The sequence below is a fragment of the Petaurus breviceps genome, unplaced genomic scaffold, assembly GCF_028583685.1.
Source record: "Petaurus breviceps papuanus isolate PSGF00001 unplaced genomic scaffold, PetGlider_PUasm1.0 179, whole genome shotgun sequence".
NCBI lineage: Eukaryota > Metazoa > Chordata > Mammalia > Diprotodontia > Petauridae > Petaurus > Petaurus breviceps.
In genome coordinates, this window is record NW_027185779.1 from 4,496,613 (window position 1) to 4,523,181 (window position 26,569).

General features: G+C 37.8%; 1 protein-coding gene across 8 annotated transcripts in view; it reads right to left on the minus strand.

Moving 5' to 3' along the window:
- Positions 1-3,410: 3,410 nt before the first annotated feature.
- The window catches only part of LOC138160115 (E3 ubiquitin-protein ligase NRDP1-like), a 49,929-nt gene continuing 26,770 nt past the window's right edge, over positions 3,411-26,569 (minus strand). For 2 of the 8 annotated variants that reach the window (XM_069086630.1, XM_069086631.1), the window contains 2 exons: positions 22,514-22,667; positions 13,820-13,973 (listed from right to left, as the gene is read on the minus strand). In XM_069086630.1, coding sequence (XP_068942731.1) covers positions 13,955-13,973; positions 22,514-22,667 — 173 coding nt within the window. In that variant the 3' untranslated portion in view covers positions 13,820-13,954. Of the gene's footprint in view, positions 4,797-13,819; positions 13,974-20,244; positions 22,041-22,508; positions 22,668-26,569 lie in introns of those variants that run through there. The other 6 variants (XM_069086634.1, XM_069086636.1, XM_069086637.1 and 3 more) reach the window with 6 other exon arrangements.

The window sequence follows — 26,569 nt, forward strand, 5'->3', positions numbered from 1 at the left end:
TATTTAAGTCCTGTGTCAGATGAAATTTTTATTCTTTTTGGTCAGTAGTCATTGACAAACATGAAGAATAAAGAAAAGGCAAAATATGCTGCTCTTCAGGGAAATACAATAAAGTTTCAAATTTAAGAGTGAGTTCCTGAGCATGTAAGAAAGAGCATTAAGAAATTCATGAGGGAATCAGACTTAACTTTACTTTTTGAGGAAGTTAATTTAAAAAGAGGTATGAGAAATTTTGGACAATTACTATATCAAGCAGTAGCTTATTTTTTCTGGAATTACTTGGTAAAAAATAGTTAACAATTATCCTCCCAAATAAGCATAACATGATTATAGAATATGAGGCAGAATGTGATGTGAAAAGCCCTCCCTTGAAGGAGCCCTGCAAATACAGGTTTCTTGTTGTTAGAAGAGTTTGGTATTTGCTCTGTGAGCATATTTTGTCAATGGATTCGCTTTTTATAAAGATCATAATTTGAGAAAGGCCTAAGATTCTCATTTGAGAAAGGCTTAAGATTCTAGCTGGTTTGCATTTGGTTAACTTGTAACTTACTTCAGAACTTCATTTTTGTGGGTATTCCCTCCAATGAGCAGGCCATAACTCACTCTACCCCCTAGTGATCATTTTTAATGAACTGCTGTATTCAAAAAGCATGCCCTAGGACAGGGGTTCCTAACCTTTAATGGTGTCCCGGACTCCTTTGGCAGTCTGGTAAAGCCTATAGAACCCTCCAAATAATGTTTTAAAATGCATAAACTAAGATATGTATCAAGAAGCAATTATATAGACATAGTTATCAAATATAAACAAATAAGTTCATGGAAGCCATGTTAAGAAACTTTTGACCTAGCAACTAGCCTTTTTACACTGACCATCTTCAGATGTAACTAAGCTGGTCCACAGATAGCAGCTAGGTAGTTAAATTGCTGGGCCATATTTAAAGGCTTTCCAGCCTAATAGGACTGTTCTAGCCTGCAAAATCTAGGGTCACTTTTAACATCATGGGAAGGCATCAGAGTAGGACTTACATTAACATAAAGTTTTCAGACAAAACATTGTATTTTAAAAATCCAGATGAAGAGATTAGTGCCTACCTGAGAAATAAGGTCTGAGTCTACTCAAATTGAGTCAAATGCTATATGAGGACTAGTAGAAGGGCCTGGGGATGCTAAGCCTAGAGAGAGAGAAAAATACAACAGTCATACTCAAATATTTGGTTACTGTCATATGGAGGGAAGTGTTAGATTTGACCTGCTTGGCACCAAAGGGCAGAACAGAGATTGAACAGTAGAAGTGGTGGTGTTAGATTTAGGCCCAATACGGGGAAAAACTTCCTAATGGTAATGGAGTTTCCCCCCCTTACTGGAATTCTGTAAGCAGTAGGTCCTTGAGTATATCGTAAAGTTATTACTTTTAAGATAATAGACTAGATTGTCTCTGAGGTGCCTTCCAATACTGAGATATTCTATAAAGCAATTAGTTATGAATCTAGTCTTAATAATTCTGTAACATTTTGACAAGTAATTTTCAGGAGAATCTTTTAATTTTTTAAAATATCATTTGATCATGGTTGTATAAACATGGATTGTAAATGAGGGAAGTCCCATTTCTGTCTGGATCAGGTCAAATGTTAGCATTTTTGTAGGATTTTCATCTGTATTGTAGTTTCAGATTTCTGCTCCATAGGGAGTATGGATTATTGCTTTACAATATGAAAATGTCTTAGCAGAAGACTGACTAGAAGACCAATTTTTGATAACAGAACTGTAGGTATGGTAGGTTTCTGCAATTTGTGTACATAAAATATTTGATCTGTGCTTTTATTCTATTTAAGCAATGAGAAGTATGTTTTTGTTTTGTGGGGAGTGGTGGGGGTGGGGTGGGTTGGGGGAGACCTCTGTGTCTTAAGGTTTCTGAAGTGGACTTTGATTCCATCAAGAAGCTTTTATTACGCGCCCGGCACTATTTTGAGAAATAGATTTTTGAATCTGCTTTTGATTGCTATATTCAAATTATGACTGGTATTTCATGTTTTGTAGGAGTTTAACTGTTGTGTTTCATGTTAACACAGTGTTCTGAAAGTGTTATTTCTGTTCACTCTGCTTGCGGTTACTCTAAGCTAATTATACAAAAACTTTTGAAGTATATATATAAAATGGAATAAACTTTTTTAGGTATTGAACTGAAAAAAGTATTTTCATCCTAAGATAAAAAGACTAAGGTTGATAAAACTGAGTAAATGAGAGCAAGAGGGCCATTTCTTTTTTGTATGACTTTCAAAATTTATAAGTAGTTAGTTATTGAATTAATGGTTTGTATTTGCCAAGTATTAAGTGACTTCCTTGTTTTTCCTTATATACTTAAAAGAGGCTTTGGGAGTTGTCAGGATATAGCTTTTTATTAAGATAGGTATAGGGCACTCATTTCATTCTGGGGCATGTCAAGACCCTAGGATTCAGTCTAGGCTATACCCCAACAGTTTAAAATATCATCTCTGGGGGAAGCTTCTGACAAAATTATAATGTTCTCTGGGTTCTTTCTAGAGCAGGGTGAACTTGGATGGGGGAAAAGTACATTAATTACTTCAGTATAATTGATTTCTTTTGTAATCTGATGTAATTCATTTTACACATTTAAAAATATTCTGAGAAAAAGAGTCCATGACACACAAAAGGTTAAGAATCCCTTTTCTAGAGCAAATCTTTAGAACCATGATCCCCTCAGGATGCATGAGCAAGGACTCACTAACAAGAAGCAGCTGTAAGTCATGATGTTTTATAAATAATATACTTCATAACTTCTGAGGGTCTTAATGCATTTTGGAGTTAATGATTGAATTGGATAAAAAAAGAACCTTTTTCAAATTAACTAAGCATGCAAAGAAAGCAAGACGATTATGAAGCCTGTTCAAGTGCTTACTGAAATTCAGAATTTAGCATTCATAAAACACAACTGATTACTAGAAAGAAAAACTGATTATGATTTTGTGCCTGTATTTTAAATTGTAGACACATAAACTATCAAAATAATCAGTTTAGATTATATGCCTTTTCTTTGTACACTGGAGCCCAAGAAGATCTTTACCATTATAGATAAAAACTAGAGATCTTTCTAGTATTTTCAAAAATAACCCATTTTAGGCGAAGCCCAGAGTGGTCCCTACCTTAGAGCAAATTCCGTTTGATAACTACATTCAGGATATGTTGTGGTTAAACAAGGCCAAGACCATTTCCCAACAGATGTATCATTTCAGTACTGTTTTTCTTAGAACATGAAATCATGGGATCATAGATTTAGAGCTGGAAGGGACCTTAGAGGCCATCTAGTCCAATGACTTGACTTGTTCAAGGTTACACAGGCAGTAAGCCCCATTGGGATTTGAACCCTGGTCCTCTGACTCCAAATCTGTTTCCACTGTACCATGCTGCCTCTTCACTGATTATTGTTAATGTATTTTAAACAAGTAATGTGACTTCAGTGTAAACAATTTCAAATAATTTCATATGATCTTTTGTAACTAGTTATGATGATATTAAAGATATCAAATGTTAATTCTCTGACTCTAGTTACTGTATGAAAGGAATTGTTACCTCTGTGTGGTGGCACACTCCTGTAATCCCAGCTCCTGGGGAAGCAGGCAGAGGCTGATGGATGTCTTGAGCTCAGAAATTCTGAGCTGCACTGGACTTAGGGCAGATGGTTGTCTGCACTAAGCCCAGCATCAAGGTGGTTGAGCCTGTGGGGTCTAAGGAGGATTGACCAACCAGTCCAGGATAGCAGTGGAGCAAGTGAAAGATCCCATGCTGATCAGGGTGGGATCAGCCTAGGGAGAGGCCAGCCCTTGGACTTATGGCATGGACAAGAAAGGGAGAGGCAGAGGCACTGCCCTAAGTCCGTGAGTTTGACACTTACAAGTAGTAAAAGGTAAGTGACATTTGATTTAATAGTAAGAATTATGAGGTAGTTTCTGTTTTTATTGTTTTCTATGGAAAAAATGAAAATCATTGGTTGACTTTTCCCCTTCATAACCTTTCCCCTCAAAAGATGTCTTTTCATAGAATAGTTTTTGAAAGAGGAAAAAATGGGGCGGCCAGGTGGCTCAGTGAATAAGAGTGCCGGCCCCAGAGTTGGGAGACCTGGGATCAATTCCGGCCTCAGATAATTAACACCCACACAAAATAACTGGACGAGTAATCTTGAGCAAGTTACTTAACCCCAATTGCTTTAAAAAAAAAAAGAGGAAAAAAGATTATTTTAGTTATTTATAAAGAAAGGTTTATTTGGAACACTATTATAAATCCAACTCAATTATAGCAATGTAGCATATCCAAAGATGATAACTATCACAAGTCTCATAAAACTCTGTTCATTTATTAGGCAGTGAATATTTTTCTATTAAGTTTACCTACTTAAGTGTAACTAATTATGCGAGTGATATAGAAAGTTGCCTAACAAGTCCATTACGTTAAAAGGCACATATTCTATGGCATACTACATGTCTTTAAAAACCATCAATGCAGACAGTTTTCTAAACAATATAATTTCCATTTGGGATTAAAGTACTTGAAATGTAAATCTAAATAAGAAAATATAGAGAATGATTTAATGCTGTAAAGTGCCTGAAGTTAACTCCATTCCTAAGTAGCATCACTGTTCAGAAATTTTTATAGTTAATAACTCAGTATAACAATTGCAATTAAATGCTACATTTAGAAGCAAATGATTACAAAGTCCATATGACTGCAATAAGGTGACAGATCCATTATGGATGTTCCTAGGTTGAAGGATTGTGCAGCACCTGTCCAGAAACAAAATATAAAAGTATGGGGTAACTGCATAGATACAGATTTTATTTTGCCCAAAAGATTCAGAATAGTTTTAAAAGGTCCATACTTAGACTGAGTTTAGATTGGATCTATTTAATGTAAAACAACCAAGTCCCACAACTATCTTGTGTAGTACCTCATCTGAAACCTTTAGTGGGGCTCTCAAGTTATTAGGAGGTGATAACTAGCAGTAAAAGTTTTAACCAGGTATTTGACAGAGGTGTAAACATCCACAAAGTAGTTTTTAAAAAAAATGCTGAAAACATTAACCTCTGTTAAAAGTAGGGGAAATTGTAGAGGGACTCTGAGTGCAGATGTCTGTATTTCTGCAATAGCCAAGGGACTACTATCTGTTTTGCTTGTAGACCAATCTCTTTCCTGGAGAAAAAGGTCTTGAAAAGTGCTTCTCTATGCTTTAGTCTAGGTAATTAAGGGGTGATGAAATATTCTAAAGGAAAGAGAGGAAAGGCTTTATTGAGGTAAAGAGGGGTCTGAGCTGTGAAACTGACCCTTGTCAGGATCATGAAAAAGGAAAGAGTGTGACACAAAGGGAAGGAAAAAGAGAGATGTACATATCTGAGGTTCTTCCTGAAGAGGACAGAGCTCGATGCTGCTCATTTTCCCCAAACATACTGTAGTTCAGCCATAGAAGCTATCAGATAAGCTCATCCAGTAAGGGGGATAAGAAGAGGAAGAGTTAGTGGAGTCCTTGCAGCTTTTTGTCAACTTGATAATTACAACAGGGAAGTCACATGTGTCTTGCAGAGTAGTTGTGTCTTCCAGAGTCTTGTATCCAAGACACAAGAGAATACATAAGACACATAAAACGAGATGACATTTCTGATGCATTCATTCATTTATCTGCATACAAATGACACTGCAAGAAAGAACCTAAAAAAGTATTGTCAATGATTATGAAATCTTAGGCAGGTCACTTTAGACTATTGGAACATATAATACATACAGAAAAGAGTATAGTTTAAGAAGTTAGTGTCTGAGAATGAGATTTTACTTTCTGCATCTTGGTTTAAAGTATAGGGATGACACATTCCTGACCAGAGATGGGAACGCATCTAATAAATGGTGGTAAGAATATATTTACTGGGTGTCTTGCAAATATAATCTAAAGGGCTTTAAATGAAGAAGGACTGGGGAAGCAAATTCTGTTCCACACCCTCCTCACCCCTCACCCTTTACCCCTGGGCAAATATAAAGAATAGCTACAATGGAGGAAGAATAGTATTTGAGGCATCGAGACGTGAACAGGATACAAAATCCAAGGATTCATCCCTCCTCAAGCCTCCCATAGCATTCCCTTACCCTCTCAGCTGAAAACCTTATCTCCTATTTCACTGAAAAAAATAAGAGAACATTTGCTCAGAGCTTCCTCCTCTTCTGAATACGCCATCTCATCACTCAGGCGCCTTCTACCATTATCTCCTTTTTCAGGCAAACTTCTCTACATGGACAGATGATCCTATTCCATCCCATCTCTTCTCCAGCAGATTACCCTATCATCTCCATTTTTTACTTCAAACTCTGCCTACTGTCTTGCAAACATGTCTGTGTCTCCACCATCAAAAACCTTCCTCCGTCCATCCCTACTAGCTACTGTTTCATTATCTCTTTTCCCTTTTGTGGATAAACTCCTTGAGAAGGCCACCTGCAACTGATGCCTCTACTTCCTTTTCCTTTCTCCTCCTAACTTTTTAGTCTGGGTTCTGATCTCATCATTCAGCTGCTGTCTTCAAAGGTTATCAATGATTTCTTAATTGCTACATTTAATGGCCTTTTCTCAATCTTAATTCTTGATTTCTCCTGCAGTCTTTGACTGTCTTGGCCATACTTTTCCTTGATACTCTCTAGGGTTTTGTGACATTACTTTATCCTGGTTCTTTTCTTACCTATTTGATTGCTCCTCAATCTTCTTTGCTGGATCTTTGTTTATGTCTCAGCTATTAAGTGGATATCCTCCAGAGCCCTGTCCTGGAACCTCTTGTCTTCTCTCTCTTTTTTTTTTAATGAGCAATCGGGGTTAAGTACACTCAAGGTTACATGGCCAGTTATTTCTGGGTGTGGTGCTAAGTGTCAGAGCCCAGATTCGATCCCCAGGTCATCCCGACACTGGAGCCGGTGCTCTTACTCGCTGAGCCACCTGGCCGCCCCTTTGTCTTCTCTTTACTCTCTATAACATTTCACTTGGTAGTCTCATCATGTCCTATGGATTCATTTAACATTTCTATGCTGGTGATTCTCAAATCTATTTGTTTTAACCATCATCTCTTCTTTATCTCCAGTTTAACTTCTTCAGCTGTCTACTAGACAGCTCTAACTGAATGTCTTACAGACATCTTGGGCTCAACATATCCAGAGTTGAACTCATCTCTCCCACACACCCCTCCCCACTCCCCAACCTTCTCTCTTCCTTTCCTATTACATTCAACGGAACCCCCATCCTTCCAGTCATCTAGCCTTGCAATTTAGGCAAACTCCTTGAATGCTCACTTGTTGTCCAGGCCTGTCAGTTTTACCTTCATAACATCTCTCACCTACGCTCCCTTCTTTCGTCTGACACTGCTACCACCCTGTTAAAAGGCCCTCATCACCTCATGCCTGTACTATGGCAACTGCCTGCTGGTGGGTCTGCCTGAAGTCTCTCCTCAGTACAATTTATCCTCCATTCTTATTAGCTGTCTCTTACTTGCAACTCTCTCCCTCATCTTTACATCTAGGCTTCTTTTAAGTCCCAGTTAAGTTCCCTCTTTCACAAGAAAACTTTCCTCTCTTCCCTCAATGCTACTTACTGTCTTCCCTTTGCTTATTATCTCCACTTTTTCCTGTTATACAGCTTATCTGTACACAGCTGTTTGTATATTGCCTATCCCACTATACTGTGAGTTCCTTGACCACAGGAACCCTCTTTTTCCTTTCTTTGTAAACACAGAGCCCAGCAGAGTACTTGGCACATAATAGGTACTTAATGCTTATTGGCTAATTGACATGAAAAAGCCAGTAGTGAAACTAATAGCTCCAACTATCTGTGAACACAAGTGCCCTAATAGGTGAAGTGCCCACCAGAAATTATACACCAAAGTCCCCTTAAACCTGCTAGAGGGGACCCCTACTAGGTTCCTTGGAAACCACCTAATAGGCCCCAATAGTAAAGAAATGTTTCACCTGTGTTGCTAAAAATATGCCACAGATTCCCACGGATTCAGGTCTGTTTATGTTTGTATCCAAGGCTTTGCTTCAATAGGAATAATACTGAGTTTAGCTTCAATAAGAATAATACTGAGAGGGGCGGCCAGGTAGCACTGACTCCAGCGTCAGGATGACCTGGGGATTGAATCCGGGTTCAGACACTTAGCACCCACCCAGAAACAGCTGGCCGTGTAACCTTGAGCAAGTTACTTAACCCCAATTGCTTTAAAAAAAAAAAAAAGAATAATACTGAGAAAGCTTTGCTTCAATAGAAACAATGCTAAAGGCACTGCATCCCCTTAGAAATATTTTCTGTTGCTAGAAATCACATTGTCTATAAAAGTATGTCTAACAGAAAGCTCAGGACTGTCTTCCCCTCTGAGAGGCAGCCCCAGCCAGTTAATGAACACTCCTATCGAAGCATTATTGATTTTGTTTTCTTACTCTCTCGGTTATCCATTACATAGGTAACAAACGGACTAGAGACCTCATGCAAGAAGGCAAATGTAACCTCAGAAATTGCTGAGACTTTTTTGGGATGAAAACTATGACTAATGTCTTTTGATGGGTATACCTTACTCAAAAGAAATACGAAAGGCAAAATGGGGTGGCCTAGCACTGTACATTAAAAAAGTACAAATTAACGAGGATATCCAGGAACTAGAAGAACAAAGTATGGAACCATTTGAGTAAAGGTCAGTGGAGGAATAGAATAAACGAGATTTTGTCAGTGGAATATAGATCACCAGAGAGGAAAGAGATTAGTCTGGGAAGCAGATCATAAGCCACACAAAGGCATGGTAAAGTTGCAATGAGAAATATTTAATTATCCAGGCATTTATTGGATTAAAATTCTATAGCAGATATTACCTCAAGGGGGAATAGGAAAGTCTCAAGAATGAAATTCTGCAAACATAAAGGGAAACAATTCCAGTGAACAAAACTTGTCTCAAGAGTCTGATGGACTTCTATTTACAACTTTAGATTAAATGATAATTATACAGAAGATGCAAGCCAGCTCAGGTAACAGCAGATGAATATAAAAGCATGTCATGGTCTTGTAAAAATCTTGTCAGGAGTGCTAAAGTTCAGAATGAACTGGTGCTGGAAAGAGAAACCAAGGACAATGCAAAGGATTTGTTTAGATGTACTGGGAGAAAAGTAAGACCAAAGAAGAGATAGGGCTTGGGTCAAAAGGGAGTGTGGGATAACTAACAAATGAGCTTCGTTGGCTTTCTGACAGGATAACTAAAAGAAGAGATGATGGGAATATTGTGGAAATAGCTTAACTGAGAACCCTATCATTCTTGTGGAGGAAACAGAGAAATATAGACCAGGCAGTAACAATAATGGATTCAGAACTGGTAGGATAGCCAAATTCAAAGAGCAGTTGTTAATTGTTCAATGTCCACATGACAGGAAGTTGCCACTGCTGTACCTCCAAAGTCTGTGTTTAGCCCTGAACTAGTTAACTTTTTATCAATAACTTAGAAAAGGCAAAAGTATATTTGCCTTGAGTCATAAAAATCTTACTAAAAGCACTTTAAATGAAAAGGAAGGGCAGTGGGGAAAATATGCATAAATATATCCACCACCTTAGAAACAGAACATAGATTCCCACTATCCCTGCCACCTCACCAGGATCCTGAGATTTTTTCAGGGGGTCCTTGAGGTCAGAATTATTTTTCATAATAATGTTTAGACATCTTAATAACTAATGTGGTAAATATCAAGCTATAACCCATATAAAAAGCTTCCTAGAGGGGTCCTAAATTTTTAAGAGTATAAAGAGATCCTGAGATCAAAAAGTTTGAGAACCCTGATTAGGAAGAAAAATATCAGTAGAATTATCCAGAAATTTGTAGTTGAAGTCAAAGGAAAAAATTAGTTTTGTATGTCTACATACAAAATTACAAAATATGGGAAACATTTTGGATGAATTAGAGATCCTATTGCAAGGAAGCAAGTCTCACATCACAAGTATCAATGAGACTTGGTGGGGTGGGACCCATGATTGGAATATGATTCTGGAAGAGTATACTTTTAAGAAACCAGAATAAGTAAAATTTTTTTTTGTGGCAGGGGAAAGGGAAGGGTGAAAGGGAGAGCCTATTATAAAGATAGGTTCATCTGAAAAAATACAGGAACCAGAGAGGGAAGGATGGTGGAGATCTGTAAAGAGAGACAGTATTTTCACTGCAGCACACTACAGACCATATGAACATAAGCACAGAACCACAGGAATAACCTGGAAAACATAAAAATCCTGGCTAAAAAGTATGATTTAGATGACAGAGCTGCTCAACTCTTTATTTTGCTTCTCTTTTCTCTGGGAAGGAATATTATCTTTTAACTAAAAAAATGAGAACAAAAATGGCTAATTGGGAGTTGAAACTCGGGGGATCTGTCATAAAGAGAGATGTCCTTGGTAAGATCAAATTACCAGGTTCAGACCAACTACTAAAACTCTGGGCAAAAGAAGGAATATCTGGTGGATGTTATTGCTGTACCACTCCTAATGACCACTGAAATATCATAGCAAATAGAGAGGCCTTAGGCCTAGAGAAATAAAAATGTCCTGATTTTCAGAAAAGGGAAAAGAAAAGATATCTTAATATAGATCAGAGTCTAAGTTGGATTCCTGGAAATATTCTACAACATATTATTAAAAGGACACTTAACTAAGGACCACTAAGAAAAGAAACTGATCACAAAGCACCTACTTCATCAATTACAGTTAATGGCAGATAAATTCTTCCCATTTTTGACAGTTACCAGATTAGGGAGATGCTATAGTTATATTTTGGCTAGATCTTAGCAAACCATTTGACAAAATGTGTCATCCTGGTGGACAGGATGCCTGTAGATTAAATGATAGTATGGTTAGGTCAATTTGGACCTGGTGGAATGGCTGGGCTCATCAATGGTTCAATGATGTTGACATCTTGGTAGCGTGCCCCAAAGACCTGCACTCAGTCCTCCTCTGCTGTTTTAATAAAGACATAGATAGCAACCTTATCAAATCTAATAAGATTAATCTTTAATAGAGATAAATGTAAAGTTTTATACTTGATACAATCATCCTATTTCACCAGTATGATATGGAGTTAGAAGTGGGGAGGCATGTATAGATAACAGTTTACCTAATAAAGATCTGGGGGGGGGGGGGGGTTATGGACTGCAAGTTCAATGAGTCAGCAGTGTGATTTAAAAAAAAAAATTGGACCTGTGGTTTAACTGGCAGAGGTAAATCCTCGTGAGGAAACAGTTGCTCTGCAACTTAAAATCTTAGGATTGCCTGATCTGCTAAGAGATTAAGCAATTTGCCCAGAGTCACAAAGCTAGCATGAGATAGAGGTGAGAGCTTAAACTCAAATATTTGCGATTCCCAGGCTAGCTCTCTATTCATCATACCACATGGAGTCTTCAACAATTTTATATGATGGCCAGAAAAACTGAATCCTATCTTTATTGAAAGTAAAAATCTGGGATTTCATCAAAATGTGGAATTGCTAGTGTGGAAACTCCCTCCATCAATGCCTATAAAAACCTTTTAGGCTTAGAGCAAATTGGTAAGTAATAGCTAACAATATAATGCCTTAAAGATTGTAAAAAGCTTTATATATATTTCATCTCATTTTTATCCTTACTATAACCCTTGGAGGTAGGTATTATCATTATTGCAACTTTATAGATGAGAAAAATGAAGCACAAAGAGGTTTAGTGACTTGCCCATGGTTACACAGCTCTTAAGTGTCTGAGGTAGGATTTGGAAAAGTCTTCTTCCAAGCCTAGTACTCTACCCACTGTGACACCCACGTGCTTCTAAGTGCAAGCTTAGGTGGCATAGACACACAGCCAGTATATGGCAGAATCAGTTCTTTAACCAGTTCTTCTGCCTCCAAGGCTGGCCCTCTATCTACTTACTAAGTCTTAGGCTACAATAATGAAAAGTAGTATCCAGTATAGGGACTTAGCCTTGGTTACACTACCTATTTTTCAGGTCTAGGCATCAAATTTTATGAAGGATATTAAGTAGCTACAGAGTTATCTGCAGAGAGGCAACCAAGATTTGGATGGGATGCTAAATCATGGCATATTGGAAGAAAAGTGAAGGAAATGGGGCTGTTTAATTTCTTAAAGTATCTGAAGTACTGTCACATGGAAGATGGACTAGATTTGTTCTGTTTGGTTCTAAAAGATAAAAAATCTAGGAGCACAGGCAGAAGATACAAAGAGGGAGATCATAGGCTTAATATACAAGAAAAAGCTTTGTAATAATCAAAGCTATCTCAAAGTGGATATGCTGCCCTGAATGCAAGTGGGTTCTTCTTCACTTGAAATCATCAACCAGTGGCTGAGTACTTGTCAGGTGTACTGTTGAAAGAATTCTTACTTAGTTCTGTGTTTCTGAGATTCACAGTGGAGAGTCATCAAATTGAAATAATATTTCATAGTTTATCTTTTCCCCAATTTCATTATATAGATTACCCTGGGAATAAAGGAATTCCTTTGAATTTCTCCATTTTATTATGTCTTGCACATAAGGGCTAAAAGAAAAAAACAAATAAAAACCCCCTGCTAAACTTAATTTATTATAAGCACAGTTAAATCCACCTCCTACCCCAAAATCAACGACTTGTTAGTATATTGTTGTTTTAGACAGCATGCTCTCTATACGTGCATTTCTCTACTAGTTAAATTAGATGATCTATAAAGGCCATTTCTACTCTCAAATTCAACAGTTTTTTAGTAGGTCCTTGTTTTTCACCACATAATGGACTAACAGTTCAGTAAAAATGGAGTTGAAATAAACATATAAATGAGAGGCTATTAATGGCACTTTACTTTGGGTATATTTGACAGGCTAGATTTAAAATATAGTTTTCACTAGCAAATGTTTCTTATATTAAAAAAATACATATATGTATACATATGTGTGTGTATTTATTTCACATACACAACACTTCACAGATCTGTGACACTGCTGGTAGGAGCATGCCCTTCACTGATACAAACCTCAGAGGCTCTATGTGGCAGATCCTTCCTTTTGGAGTTGCTATGGTCATAGTCTTTAACACACCCTGGCAAACCTGGCCATGAGCCTCTCCCAATTTAGCTCCTATACTCAAAGTCTTTTTAGACTAAGTGAGCAGTGATCTCTTCAATCCTGAATCCAGTCTTCCATCTACTGGCAGAACCTGCAGGGCTTGTCCTTGATTAGTGTACTCTCTAAGAGCTCAGTGAAACCTTCATACAAAGATGAGGCAAAAAAGAATTTTAGTGAAGGGAATTAAAAACCAATTATTTTAAATTCCCTTCTTGTAATGATAACAAAATAGAGGAAAATCAAAACTTGTGAGAAATAGATTTTCAACTTATTTTAACAAATATCCATTAAATACTTACTGTGTTTAAGGCCCTGGCCTAGATACTGGATTTACATAGATTTACAAAGACAAAAACTAAATTAAATATAAGTACTAAAAAGTAATTTCAAGAGGAAGAAAATACTAATAAATGATGAGATGATTAACGTATTAAGGGCAAAGGTTGAGGTGGACTCTTTTCTTGAAAGTAGCTTAATGATATTTTTTCCTTGTTTTACGTTAAAATGTCTAGATTTGATAGCAAGGTGTTCCACTAAATTTAAGATAGGTAGGTACAGTGAAGGAATATTGGAGTCATGCCTCTAATCAAAAAGCAATACCTTCTTTAGATGATTGTCACTTCCCTGGATTTTTTTTTTTCACACTTCCAGTCGTGTCTAAGTGGAAGCTGGTTGGTTTCTCATTTTCATCTGCAGTTGTTAACCTATAGTCCTGTAGGCTCTTCAGAAGTTCCATTAACTCCTTTTTTTCCACCTCTGCCTGTTCTAGCTCCTGACGGAGCTGTCTCTCAGCTCCTATGAGAGACTGCACACCGGACATCATTTGGGAAACCTGACTCTTAGTGAATAGAACAAAAAAATAGCAATAGAAATCTTGGTATTAAATTTAGGAAATGGCAGGTTTATATTTATACTTACAACACAACGAAGGATAAAAATCAATTCATTTTGTCTTGATTCTAATGATAGGAATGAAGGTCTTTCCTATGCTTCTAAGGCTATTTTTAATTCATTTTATCAAGAAAAGAATTGTTGAATGTAATTCTCAAACTAGCATATATTTAGAGTCTTGGCAGAACCCAGTAGTATAATTTGCTCACTGGATTCTAGCCAAACCCATGTGCAACATTTCCAAAGGAATTCTCATACATGGATGAACCCAAACTTAAGGAACATCTTTAAGTTTATATCCTTTGCAAATTAACCTGTCAACATGTTGGTAATATCTAAACTTTCCACAAAGTACAGGCTACTGCCTGTATAAATAAAAGACACTAATTGCTAATTTTTCATAAATGGAACCTAAAATCACTTTTAGTGTTAGTGAACCTAAGGAAAAATGGAATTTAAGGGAGAAATCAAATAAATGTGAACTGATGGCTCTCAGAGTCAGAGGATGCTAGACTGCTTTCCTGGCTACCTAGGCCAGCACATATTTTTACAGGTGCGACACTGGGAGGTTAAATTCTTTTTTTTTTTTTTTTGGTCTTTTTGAAGGGCAATTGGGGTTAAGTGACTTGCCCAAGGTAACACGGCTAGTTTTTGTGTTAAGTGTCTGAGGCTGGTTTTGAACTCAGGTCCTCCTGACTCCAGGGCCAGTGGTCTATTCACTGTGCCACCTAGTTATATTCTTCTTGAAGAGAATCAATCAATAAGCATTTATTAAGCTAGGCATTATGGCAATACAAAGACAAAAATGAAATCATTCCTGTAGTCAAGAAGGTTGCATTTTATCAGGGAAAGTAGTATGAACATGTAAATTTATATACATAACATTTACAGAATAAATACAAGGTGACTGTGTGTGTGTGTGTGTGTGTGTGTGTGTGTGGCACTAAATAATGAGAGAGATCAAGAAAGGCTTCATGTAGGAGGTGGGGGGATGGGACAGAGGGAAGGCATTCCAGGTATGGAGACAGTAGGTTGTGGGTGAGACAGAGAACGGAAGTCAGCTTGAATGGAATAGAGGTAGAAAGGGAGAAATGCCTATAACAAGGCCAGAAAGGCAGGTTGCTCAAGGATTAAAACACCCAATAGAGGATTCTGTATTTGATCTGGTGACTGGGAGATACTGGTCACTAAAGATGACCTCCAGTTTATCCTGTATCTTCTGTGTACATAGTTGTTTACATGCTGAAAACAGTATGCCTCCTCCTCCATTAGACTCTGAGCTCCCTGAGAGAAGGGACTGTTTTTTGTCTCTCTTTGTGCCTCTGGTGCTTAGCATAGAGCTGGGTACAGAGGAAGAAGAGCTAAATAAGAACTTCTTAACTTGAACTGATTGAGCTGGGAAGTTAACATGGTCAATCCTGCACTTTAGGAAAATCACTTTGACAGCCATGTGGACACATGGACTGGAGAAAGGAGAGACTTGAGGCAGGAAGATCAATTAGTCTGACTAGAGGGGATGAGGGCGTGAACTAGAGTGTGAAGATGAAATGTGGAGAGATGACAGTCATTTAGGAAAAGAGTCCCCTGGGAAGCTTGTGCTTGGTAGAAAGTGTGAAGGTACAACTATAGGAAGAGTTGTGGGAGTCCTGCTATCACAGCAGGTTTTAGGACTAACTCAGATTCATATTTAAGAGTTCAAAGGGATCCCAAGTGGTATCTAGTCCAATCCCTACCCAAATCATAAGTCTTATCTATGCCATCAGCTAAAGCAGTAGTACATAAAACAAAATACCCAACAACATTATTTGATGATGTTGAATCTAAATTATTTTTAAGCATAATCTGGGGAAATTATGCTTTATTTTTGCTGCCTCTAAATCTTTCCATGGGTCATTTCACAAGGGATCAAATCAGGGGAAACATAATTTGAGACCCCATGCTAGAAATGAGATAACCATTAGGGTCCTACTAATCCCCTTGTGACAAAAGAAAGGAAGCAAGAAATAATGACTTGTGTTTTCTAACTTCTTATTGCTGGAGCTGAGAGACAAGGAGCTCCCAGTGGAAGTAGTGAGCAGGGGCTGGGACACCAGAGCAGTGGGCACTCTATGCCCAGACCAGGGTCTGGGTCTAAAAACTACTGTAAATTCTTTCAGCTATCAGACTGGTGAGGAAAAGCAACACTGGCTCTCTCTGCATCTGAGGGAGAAAGGAAGCAAAAGTCCCTCCCCTTCTCTGCAGGCTTCCACTTTGTGCTTGGGCTTTCCTTGATGGCATAGATCAGAGAAGCAAAGAATGAAAGGGAAAGAGAGCTGCCTATGACTCTCTACAGGAGAGAAAAAGAGTTTGTAGATTTCCTTTTTTATTTTAATCTATACACATTGAGCTGTGCTACTATGAGGGTGTTTTAAAGTTCCAAAAAGATGATTTCACAGTCCTTCATGTTATCAAGACAGGGGAAGGTTGACTGTCAAAAAGTCGTTGTTCAAGGGCTATTAAAAGTCAATTAGGATTTCCTGCTTTATATACTACAATAACCATTCCCCATACATTTTAGACTTGCAAGATCCTTATCAGTTTGATTTCAAAATAAATGGACTTTTCCCTCTCCCTCTGTTCCTTTCCACAGATGTAGGGCATCTGTTTAAAAGTATTATCATTATCATCCTTATTTTGAGAAATAAAATTTTAAAAAATTCATCAATGGATACAAAAGAAGGAGAACTGAGGGAGTGAATTATTTTCAAGGGGGGTAGGGCAAAGGCCAGATAATTGCAGTCACTTCTAGTTTAAAAATTACATTGATTTTTTTCCTCTCTAATGCTAAGATTTGGAACTGAAAGGCAAAGTTGCTTTTTGAGCCAAGCCAAAAGCCAATTAGCACCATTACAGGTGTTTCAGGTTTCTGCATGCTTTGAGTTTCCTTCATTCAAAAGCAGCTGGAGGAGTAGCTGTTTAATCATTCTTCAGTTTTTAAAACCCATCAGATAAGATTTGTTCCTCTATCAAGTAGGGAGGTGCTATAGCTTGCTGAAAGATCAACAATACTATGGGTATGCCTACAGAGGGGGGGTACTGCTCAGAGTTACTTGGTGAGTAACTTAGATAGCACCCTCTGAGCTCCTCTAAAACCTCTGACTGGATTTTTACAGATGAGCCAAAATCAAACACTGAAACCATGTCATGTCGCATAAATACAAACTATTTTGAAGCAACTGGGATTTGGTCTAGAAATATAAAATGTTTGAAACTTAAACCAAAGCTTTATTGCTTCAAATCAAACCTTCTCTATAATGAAAAACAGTTAACAGGGACATCTGCCTCAGGCTGAATGGTAGTATTATGTCTGAAATATGGACCAGAAATTCAGTCTTTTGATTTCATTTTAAGGTAGAAGGTTATAACGTATTACAGATCAGACAAAATAAGGTAACTAAATCAGTAAGACAAATGAAAGACAATTTAATGCTTATCTAGTGGGGATGGTTGGTTTCTGACTGAAAGATTTCTCTCCTTACCCTCTGTGCAGTTCCCTGACTCCAAAGCCATTAGCAGACAACAGAGGTAACAAGTTATTAATGTGTTAACAAAACACAGAGACATGCTACCATCTAGTCAATCAGGTTTTTCTTGAGTAGACTAGAAGGGAGAAGGCCATTGGTTGGAGGAAGACTGGCTATGACTCTGATGGCTCTTAAAAGACTGAGCCCACCAGCTCTGGGATGGGGAACAGATTGGTGGAGGAGGCCTTTGCACCTAAACCAGAGGGAAGGAGAACTGAGGAGGGAAAGATACCCTCCCCCCCCACTTCCTTCAGACACCGCCCTTTGCATCAGAGTCTGCATCCAATAGGAAGCAGACTCACATTTAGTAGACAGATATGGATGCAAAGAGGCAGTGACTACAGGTTGGAAACAGAAACAGAAACATATTTTTCAGAAAGACACAAACAGAGAGGCAGCAAGGAAGTAGCTTCAAGGAACTGACCAAGAGCAGAAGGGAATGCTAGTCCTGGCACCTGAAAGTACAGCATTGTGTAATAGTAATGGAATTTAAAGATCCCCCTGTATTGGCTTGGTTTTTGGATCGATTGTGTTAAAACTCAGAGCTTGTGAATCCCACTTGTGGGATGGACTTGTTGATGTGAAAAGAGAGTGCTGAACTGGGAGGAGCTGGTGACGTAAACTTAGAGAGACACAAGAAAAGAGAGAGGCAGAAGAACTTTTTGGAAGCAGCATCTTGGAGGCAGAGAGGATTGCTGAGGGCCAGTTTGAATTGCCCAGGACTTTTGAGAGCTGCCACCCAGAGCTGCCAAGGACTGAGGAGACATGGCTGTTATGCTGGTACTTTGTCTGTTTTGATGTTGTTTTGCCAGATTTGTCCACTGGTGAAAAAAAGTCCTGTTGTTGCAGAGATTCTGGAACCTTGCTGTTGGTTCAGAGCTCCTGAGACTGTTCTGCAGACAGAGAGTGAATTGTGCCCACTGGTGAAGGCCAATGCTGTTGTTGCAGAGGTCCTGGAACTTTGCTGTTGGCTCAGAAGCCCTGAAGAAGGATTTTCTTGTTATATGTTTACAGAAATCCTGGAAGAGGGTTTTGCTAATGTTTTCAGGGGTCCTAGGACTGTTCTGCAGACAGAGAATGAATTAATGAAGACACTGGCAATGTATCTTGTGGCCTTGCTAAGCTTTGTCTCCCCAGGAACAAAGATTGCTAAGAACTTGCCTCAGGTCAAGATGAAGAAAAGACCTCTATTTGGGTATTAAATGCTGTGCTTAAGCTTGTTGTAACTCTGGGGTAGATTCAATTATGATCCAAGGGTGGGGAACTTTTGACTTTTTTGTGCTCTGTGATTGAACAAATGAATGTACTTTACTTATGATTGGAAACTAATCTCCATTTGAGAAGAGGGGCTTTGTGATGGACTAGATGAATGTATAGCCTAGGGGTGGAGTAGTACTTAGAAGAGGGTCTTTGGGATTGACTAAATGAATTATAATGCCCAGGGGTGGAGTAGTACTTGGAGATTATTGAATTATACTTGGTGGATGATGTATTTTGAATTATGCTATATTTCGATTTTCTCTGTTCTTAATTTTTCACTGAATAAAATGGAAAGCACCTATGCTGGTATTTTGAACCTTGGGAAGTTGCCTTTGCTTGGCATTACACATTGCCAAGCAGCATGCTACTCAGAGGCAGAACCTTCAGGGGCAGCTGTAATCTTGGGGGGGAACAAGGGGATGTATACACATACATACATACATATACATTCACACACATGAAAAAGGTACCTATTCAGTACAGATTGGGGCACATAGGTGCTTAATGAATTCTAGAGTAGTGATGGCAGTTACCTTTAGTTCTACAATTTCATTTCGCAGAAGACTTTCTTTTTGTGTCAAATGCTGTCTCTGTCTAGATACCATCTCATGCTTTGCCTCTTCCACTCTATATATCATCTCTGATCTAAAAATGTTACTAATTTTAATAGTCTATTTTCCATTTAAAACACATTAGACATGCTCTTGCTTTACATACAGATTGCCTATCTCAATCTTTTTTGAAAAGAAAAACAATGTGAATGCAATGAAAAATAATAGCAGTCTGGGTGAGTGGGGATGGAAGGAAAATACTGCTTATGTTCAGGCCAACACTGAACATTTTCATTTAGGGTAGAAATTAAATTCAAATAAGTGGCCCCATATCAGGCAGACTACTAAAGCAGCCTTTTAAATTTTAAACAATGTTTAACATGTTTTTGCAAAACAACTGGAAAATCTTCTACAAATTGCTATTATAAAATAGCAATGAATTTGTATCATCAATTTGCTATGTTTGTTAGTTTTATACTTGTGCCTATAAATCTGCTTTTTTTAGAGGATAAAACAAAAGAAGCTCAAATCTAAAAAAAGTGCTTTTGTTTCATCAGAGCTAACTACCATTTTTTGTGAGATGCTGAGACTATGGTTTCAAGAACAGAGGTAACAATAAATCATAGCTGGTGAAAAATTAAAACAAGATAAATTGAGAAAGACAAGAAAGGACAACTGAATGAGATAGAAAGGAAGGACACTATCAATGTTTAGCTGCTAAATACATTTAGATCTAAAATTTATTATTTACTTTTTGATGGTTATTTGAAGGGGAGTGGAAATAGTGATGGTGTAGTAGCATTGGAATGCAAGTTAACTCACCTCTTGCTGCACTTACCAGGGTTTAGGTTTGAATTCCAAGTAGATAGAAAAGGGAGCAGGTCATCAGTGTTTGCTTAAGAGTGTTTACACCACCATTTACTGGGAAAGGGAAAGTAGTAATATGGGAAGTGAATCCAATGGTGAAAAATCAGGTTTGGTGGAGTAGACTAGTTAAATGTAGTTTGAAGTGCAAGACAAGGGACAGTCAGATTAGGGGAAAAAAATCATCTGGGAAGGATGTGGTTTCTAAATTAAAAAAAGAAACAGGGATAAGATGGAGAAATGATCAAGAATGGACATTCACCACTTATGAAGAATAGAATAGGGGCAGCTAGGTGGCCCAGTGAATACAGCACCGGCCTTGGAGTCAGGAGGACCTGAGTTCAAATCTGGCCTCAGACACTTAATACTTACTAGCTGTGTGACCTTGGAATAGTCACTTAACCCCAATTGCCCTCCAAAAAAGAAAGAAAGAATAGAATAAGTATGGGAAAGATAGCATCTGAGGGACAAATAAGGAAAATAATTATGATATGTCTGTGGGCTTTCTTCCTCAAACACAAACAAAACAATCAGGGATATGTGAAGAATAAGAAAGAAAGGCACATTCTTACTAAATGTTAAAAGCATGACTCACTGCCTAGCCAAAGCTAGAAACTCAAGAGGGCTAGAAGTTTTAAACACTATTCTGCTAACAGCATTGTGTGGCATTAGGCAGCTCATGTAACATCCAGAGGACATTATCTTCAAAATGTAACAACAGTGAGACCAAAATGCTCTACAGGGTTGCTCTTCATTTTGAGGAAAAACTGATCTAAATGCATTGTGCAAATGACTCTCATTTAGGTAATGCCTTAAAGTTATCAAGTCAGCAAGTGCTTCCAATGTGACAAACACTGTGCTAAGTTTGGGGATACTAAGACAGGTAAAAATACTCCCTGCCTTCAAGGAACTTACATTCTAATGTGGGTGGGTAGGGGGTGGAGAAGAGAACATTCAAATAACTATGTATGAACAAGATAAATACAGTAAAAGAAAGAGGCAATCTTAGAAGGAAGGAGTTAAGAGGGACCAGGAAAGGGTACTTGTAGAAGCCAGGATTTAGCTGACACTTGAAGAATGCCTGAGAAGTCAGAAAAGGGAGAGGGGATTCTAGGAATGGGGGACAACCAATGCAAATGCATGGACTGAAGAGACGGAACACCTTGTGTGAGAAACAAAAAGCAGGGGTCCCCCCAACCCAGAACAGAGCTATGGAGTAGGCATTCTAGGTATTATTCCCATTTTACAGATGAGGAACGGAGGACCAGAAAGGTTAAGTGACCCACCAGTATTCAAACCACGTATGTGTCAGAGGTGGAATCTGAACCTGGGCCTATTATAATTCTTTGCCACAGAAATGCTTATGTTCCTATGTTGTTCAAGTCTGAGTATAGTTAACACAAGTTTAGATTCACATTAACTTCTTCCAGTGTTTCTTTCCAAATCAAATGAACATGCAGTTTGTCATTTTTAAAGTAAAACCAAGGTCTCTTGTCTCCTGAATGTTGTGAAAATAATTTCTACAAAACACAAGTCCTATTGCAGTACAGACAAATTTGCTATTGCCAGAATGAGCAAACTAGAAATAAAGCAAAAGCTGTTGGAAAGAAGCTTGAAAATACATTTTTAGATATACTTATAATAGTTTAAACATCCCAATTCACAAATGTTGGGACTCCCCTGGAAGAAATGATGAGTTCTTGGCTCAGCTACAGTTGAAGAGATAGTGCCAATATTCACCAGGAGGCCTGCAGGGTAAGTCTACTCTTTCTTTACCTGAAATAAGGCATTTCAGGGAGGAAAGTGTATTGTTATGTGGGTGACAGCATATACATTTTTTTTGGTAAATAGTATTTTATTTTTTCCAATTACATGTAAAGCAAGTTTTCAACATTCATTTTTAAAAATAAGATTTTGAGTTCCAAATTTTCTCCCTCTCTCCTTCCCCCCACCCCCCAAGAAGACAAGCAATCTGATAAAGGTTATACATGAAAGCACATTTTCTTAAAAACTGACATCTGTCTGGGTAGTTTTATTGTTTAAGGCAAACAGTGCATAAGAATTTTTTTTCCCAAATGTATGATGTTTATACTTTTGGCCCCATAGCACCTAAATAATATCAAGAAGACTATATATATATATATAAAACATCACCGATATATAATCACAAGGGATTTTAGGATTTAGGCCCTGATAAATACAAAAGCAAATAATTCAGAATTATGGTTAAAACCAAACTCTTACCTTACCTATGCAGCTCTAGCTCTGATCTGAGCTCTGCTATGCAGTTATGTTGTACGTCTTCTAACTTGAGGACAGTGTAACCACAGCCTCTGGGGCATTCCCGGCTTTCGTATTCACATGCTGCTAAATGACCACTTAAGTTACACCGTTCAACTTGAACTGGACAACCGGATTGGAGAACAGAATAACTTGAAAGTCAGTAACTCCACAATTACTACATTTCTGTGATAGGAAAGAGAAGTGTAATGGGAATGCAAATTTGGAAGATCTTCCCTGCCCCTAGGCTAAAATGCACCTGAAGCCTGGGGAGGGAGGCTTGTTTTTCAGTAGATACTTCTTGATTGGCCAGTGAGTCAATAAGGTTGTTACATTCGCTGAGCCAGGAGAAGGCTATATAAGTCCTGATGTGTAGCTTTGTTTTGGGACTCACTTTGAGAAGTGTTCTGTGATTTGATCTGAATTTTGGGAAGCCGTTGTTGAGAGTCCCCCGGCTTTGAAAAACCCAGATGTGGAAACCCAGATGTTGACTGGGTATGGATGTAATGGTTGGACAGTTTGGAAAGCTGTCTACTTGATCTGTTAATGTCTTGATAATTCTGTCTGTATATTTTGAAGTTTGGGGTGCTGACCTTTTTCCCCTGACCAAGGTAAATGATATATGTCTGACTGATTAAAGTAAGCTTGTTAACCCATTTTGAGTTGCTTTTCCTTTATCAAAGCAGATCCAAGAACCTGTGCTAGCAGCCACCCTGGGAACGCTGTGGTGCTTGCTGCTACAGAAGCCAAAATCCAAAATGTTCTAAAGTGCATAGTGAATACCAGCAAAATAAATGAATATTCCATCTCAAGGCATCTCTTACATCCAACCTTTCCTTTCTATTTCCACTGGCACTACCATAATTTAGGCGTTCATTGCTTCTTTTCCAGATTAATAAAATGGCATCTTTGCTCTAGTCCATCTTCCGCACCACTGACAAAGTGATTTTTCTTCAGCAGATCTGATCAAGGTGTTCCCCTAATTCAATAAACTCCAGGGGCTTCCTTTTGCCTCTAGAATTATAATAGAAGCTTCTCCACTCAGCTCTTAAAGCCCTTCACTAGCTGTCCCCAACCAATCTTTCCTGCATCATTATTCCTTAATCTCCCATCTCTACTGTGCAGTCTAGCTAATCTAGGCTTCCTTCTGTTCCTCACAAAGGGATCTCTATCTACCATATCTGTGCAACTACACTGGTCATCCTCTCCCTTAGATTGTATTTCCTGCTCAGCTGAGCCTCAGAAAATCCCTCTTCTTCCTTCAAGATTCCTTCTACATGAAGCTTTCCTCTCACAAGTGCTAGTACCCTCTCTCCCTAGACACTTATTTGTATTTCTTCTCTGAATACATACAATAAAAAATAAGAAAAGAAGCAGAGCATAAATCTTCACAGCTGAAGTTGGGGATGGGGAAGGAGAGTGAATTCTTAATCAAAAAAGGGGCAGAGGCAATTATGAAAGATTAAACAGCTAATTTTCTTTACACGAAATTGAAAAGCTTTGGCCATGAATAAAATGTAAATAGAATAGGAAGAAAAGGCTGGAAAAACTAATTTTTTTTATCAGACATCTCTGAGAAGGGTTTAGTATGTATGATACATAGAAAACTAACAAATACACGGCCAAAAGCCATTTCCTAATAGATATATGGTCCATGGATATGAAGAAACATTTCTCAAAAGAAGAATTATAATTATTAACAACCATATGATAAACTGCTCCAAAATCACTGCAAATTAGAAAAACGCAAATCAAAAGATATTTGAGAAGTTATACCTCCTTTTTTTTCAGAAATGGGGAACTATAGAAATGCCACATCAGTTTTGAAAAGTTCTGCGCAACTTTTTTTCTTTCCTCCTTTATTATAGTTATTTCTATCATTATATTTCTATATATTTTATTATTATATTATATTTCTGGGAAAGGGTAGGAGGAATGGAAATACAAGTGACATGAAAAACAAATATCCACATCATGTGTAAGGAACAGAGAGAAGGCCAGTCTGGCATGAGTGGCATTAGGGACAGTGAAACACAAGGAGGCTGGATTTTTACTGAGTTTCTGTTTTCTCTGACAAGGAAAACTATCTTTGGACAAGAAAGAACAGAAAAAATGGCCAATAACAAATTGACACTCAAGATAAATAAGGAGATAATAACAGTGTGTCTGGCATTTTTTGATGTTCAGAGCAGAAGACCCAGGTGAAGTACATTCCAGGGTAGAGCCACTGCCAGACATCTCTGAAAGATTAGGGAAAATGAGAAGGGACTACAAGGTGGAAGAAGAGTAAATGTCTCGATTAAAAAAACCAATTTTACTTTGATCCCTGGCAAAATTCTAGAATATTATTAAAGGTATACTTAATGAACATCTAGAAAAGTGCTCATTACAAATTCAGAAAGCTTTTAAAACAGTTCATGGAAGAGTATGTCCATTTTTTTACAGGGTTACAAGATTGATGAGAGGAATCCTATACTTATACTTTTTCTAAACTGTAGCAAGCACTTAGGAAAGTGTCTTATGCTACTCTTGTGGGCAAAAAAGAAAAAGGTGGGTTAAGATGATCATGTAATTCAGTTTATACAAAATTGACTGAATAGCAAAACAAAGATAGTAGAAACTATCTCTACTAGAGCACTCTAGGAATCTATGTTTGATCCTGTGGTAGTTAACATTTTATCAATGGATTTCTTTTTTTTTTTAAATTAATTATTTTATTTTAGTTTTTAACATTCATTTCCACAAGATTTTGAGTTCCAAATTCTCTCCCTTCTTCCCTCCCACACACCCTCATTGAGAAGGCAAGCAATTCAATATAGGTTATATTTGTGTAGTTATGCAAAACACATCCATAATAATCCTGTTGTAAAAGACTAACTATATTTCCCTCCATCCTATCCTGCCCCCCACTTAATCTATTTTCTCCTTTGACCCTTCCCTTTTCAAAAAAAGTGTTTGCTTTTGACTACCCAATCTGCCCTCCCCTCTATCATCTCCTCCCCCCTTACTTTCCTGTAGGTAAGATAATCCAATTGAGTGTTTAAGTTATTCCCTCCTTAAGCCAAATCTGATGAGAATAAGGTTCACTCATTCCCTCTCACCTCCCCCTTCTTTCCCTTCATTGTGAAACCTTTTCCTTGTCTCTTTTATGTGATAATTTATCTCATTCTAGCTCTCCCTTTCTCCTCCCAATATATTCCTCTCACCCCTTAATTTTATTTTTTATATTTCATCCCTTCATATTCAACTCATCCTGTGCTTGATATCTATGTATGTATGTATGTATGTATGTATCTATCTATCTGTCTAATCTCCTCCAACAACTCTAAAAATGAGGAAGGTCTCATGAGTTACAAATATCATCTTTCGGGGCGGCCAGGTGGCTCAGTGAGTAAGAACACCAGCTCCAATGTTGGGATGACCTGGAGATAGAATCCCAGGTTCAGACACTCAGCACCACACCCAGAAATAACTGTCCGTGTAACCTTGAGCAAGTTACTTAACCCCGATTGCTTAAAAAAAAAACAAAACCCAAATATCTTTCTATGCAGGAATGTAACCAGTTCAACTTGAATAAGTCCCTTATTATTTCTCTTTCCTGTTTACCTTTTCATGCTCCTTTTGAGTCTTGTAGTGGAAAGTCAAAATTTCTGTTCAGTTCTGGTCTTTTCAGCAAAAATGTTTCAAAGTCCTCTATTTCACTGAATGTCCATATTTTCCCCTGAATTATCCTCAGTTTTGCTGGGTAGGTGATTCTTGGTTTTAATTCTAGCTCTTCTGACCTCCAGAATATCATATTCCAAGGCTTTCAATCCCTTAATGTAGAAGCTACTAGGTCTTGTGTTATCCTGATTGTATTTCCACAATATTCAAATTGTTTCTTTCTGGATGCTTGCATATTTTCTTCTTGACTTGGAATTGAACTCTGGAATTTGACTACAATATTCCTAGTAGTTTTCCTTTAGGAATCTCTTTCAAGAGGTGATTGATGAATTCTTACAATTTCTATTTTACCTTCTGATTCT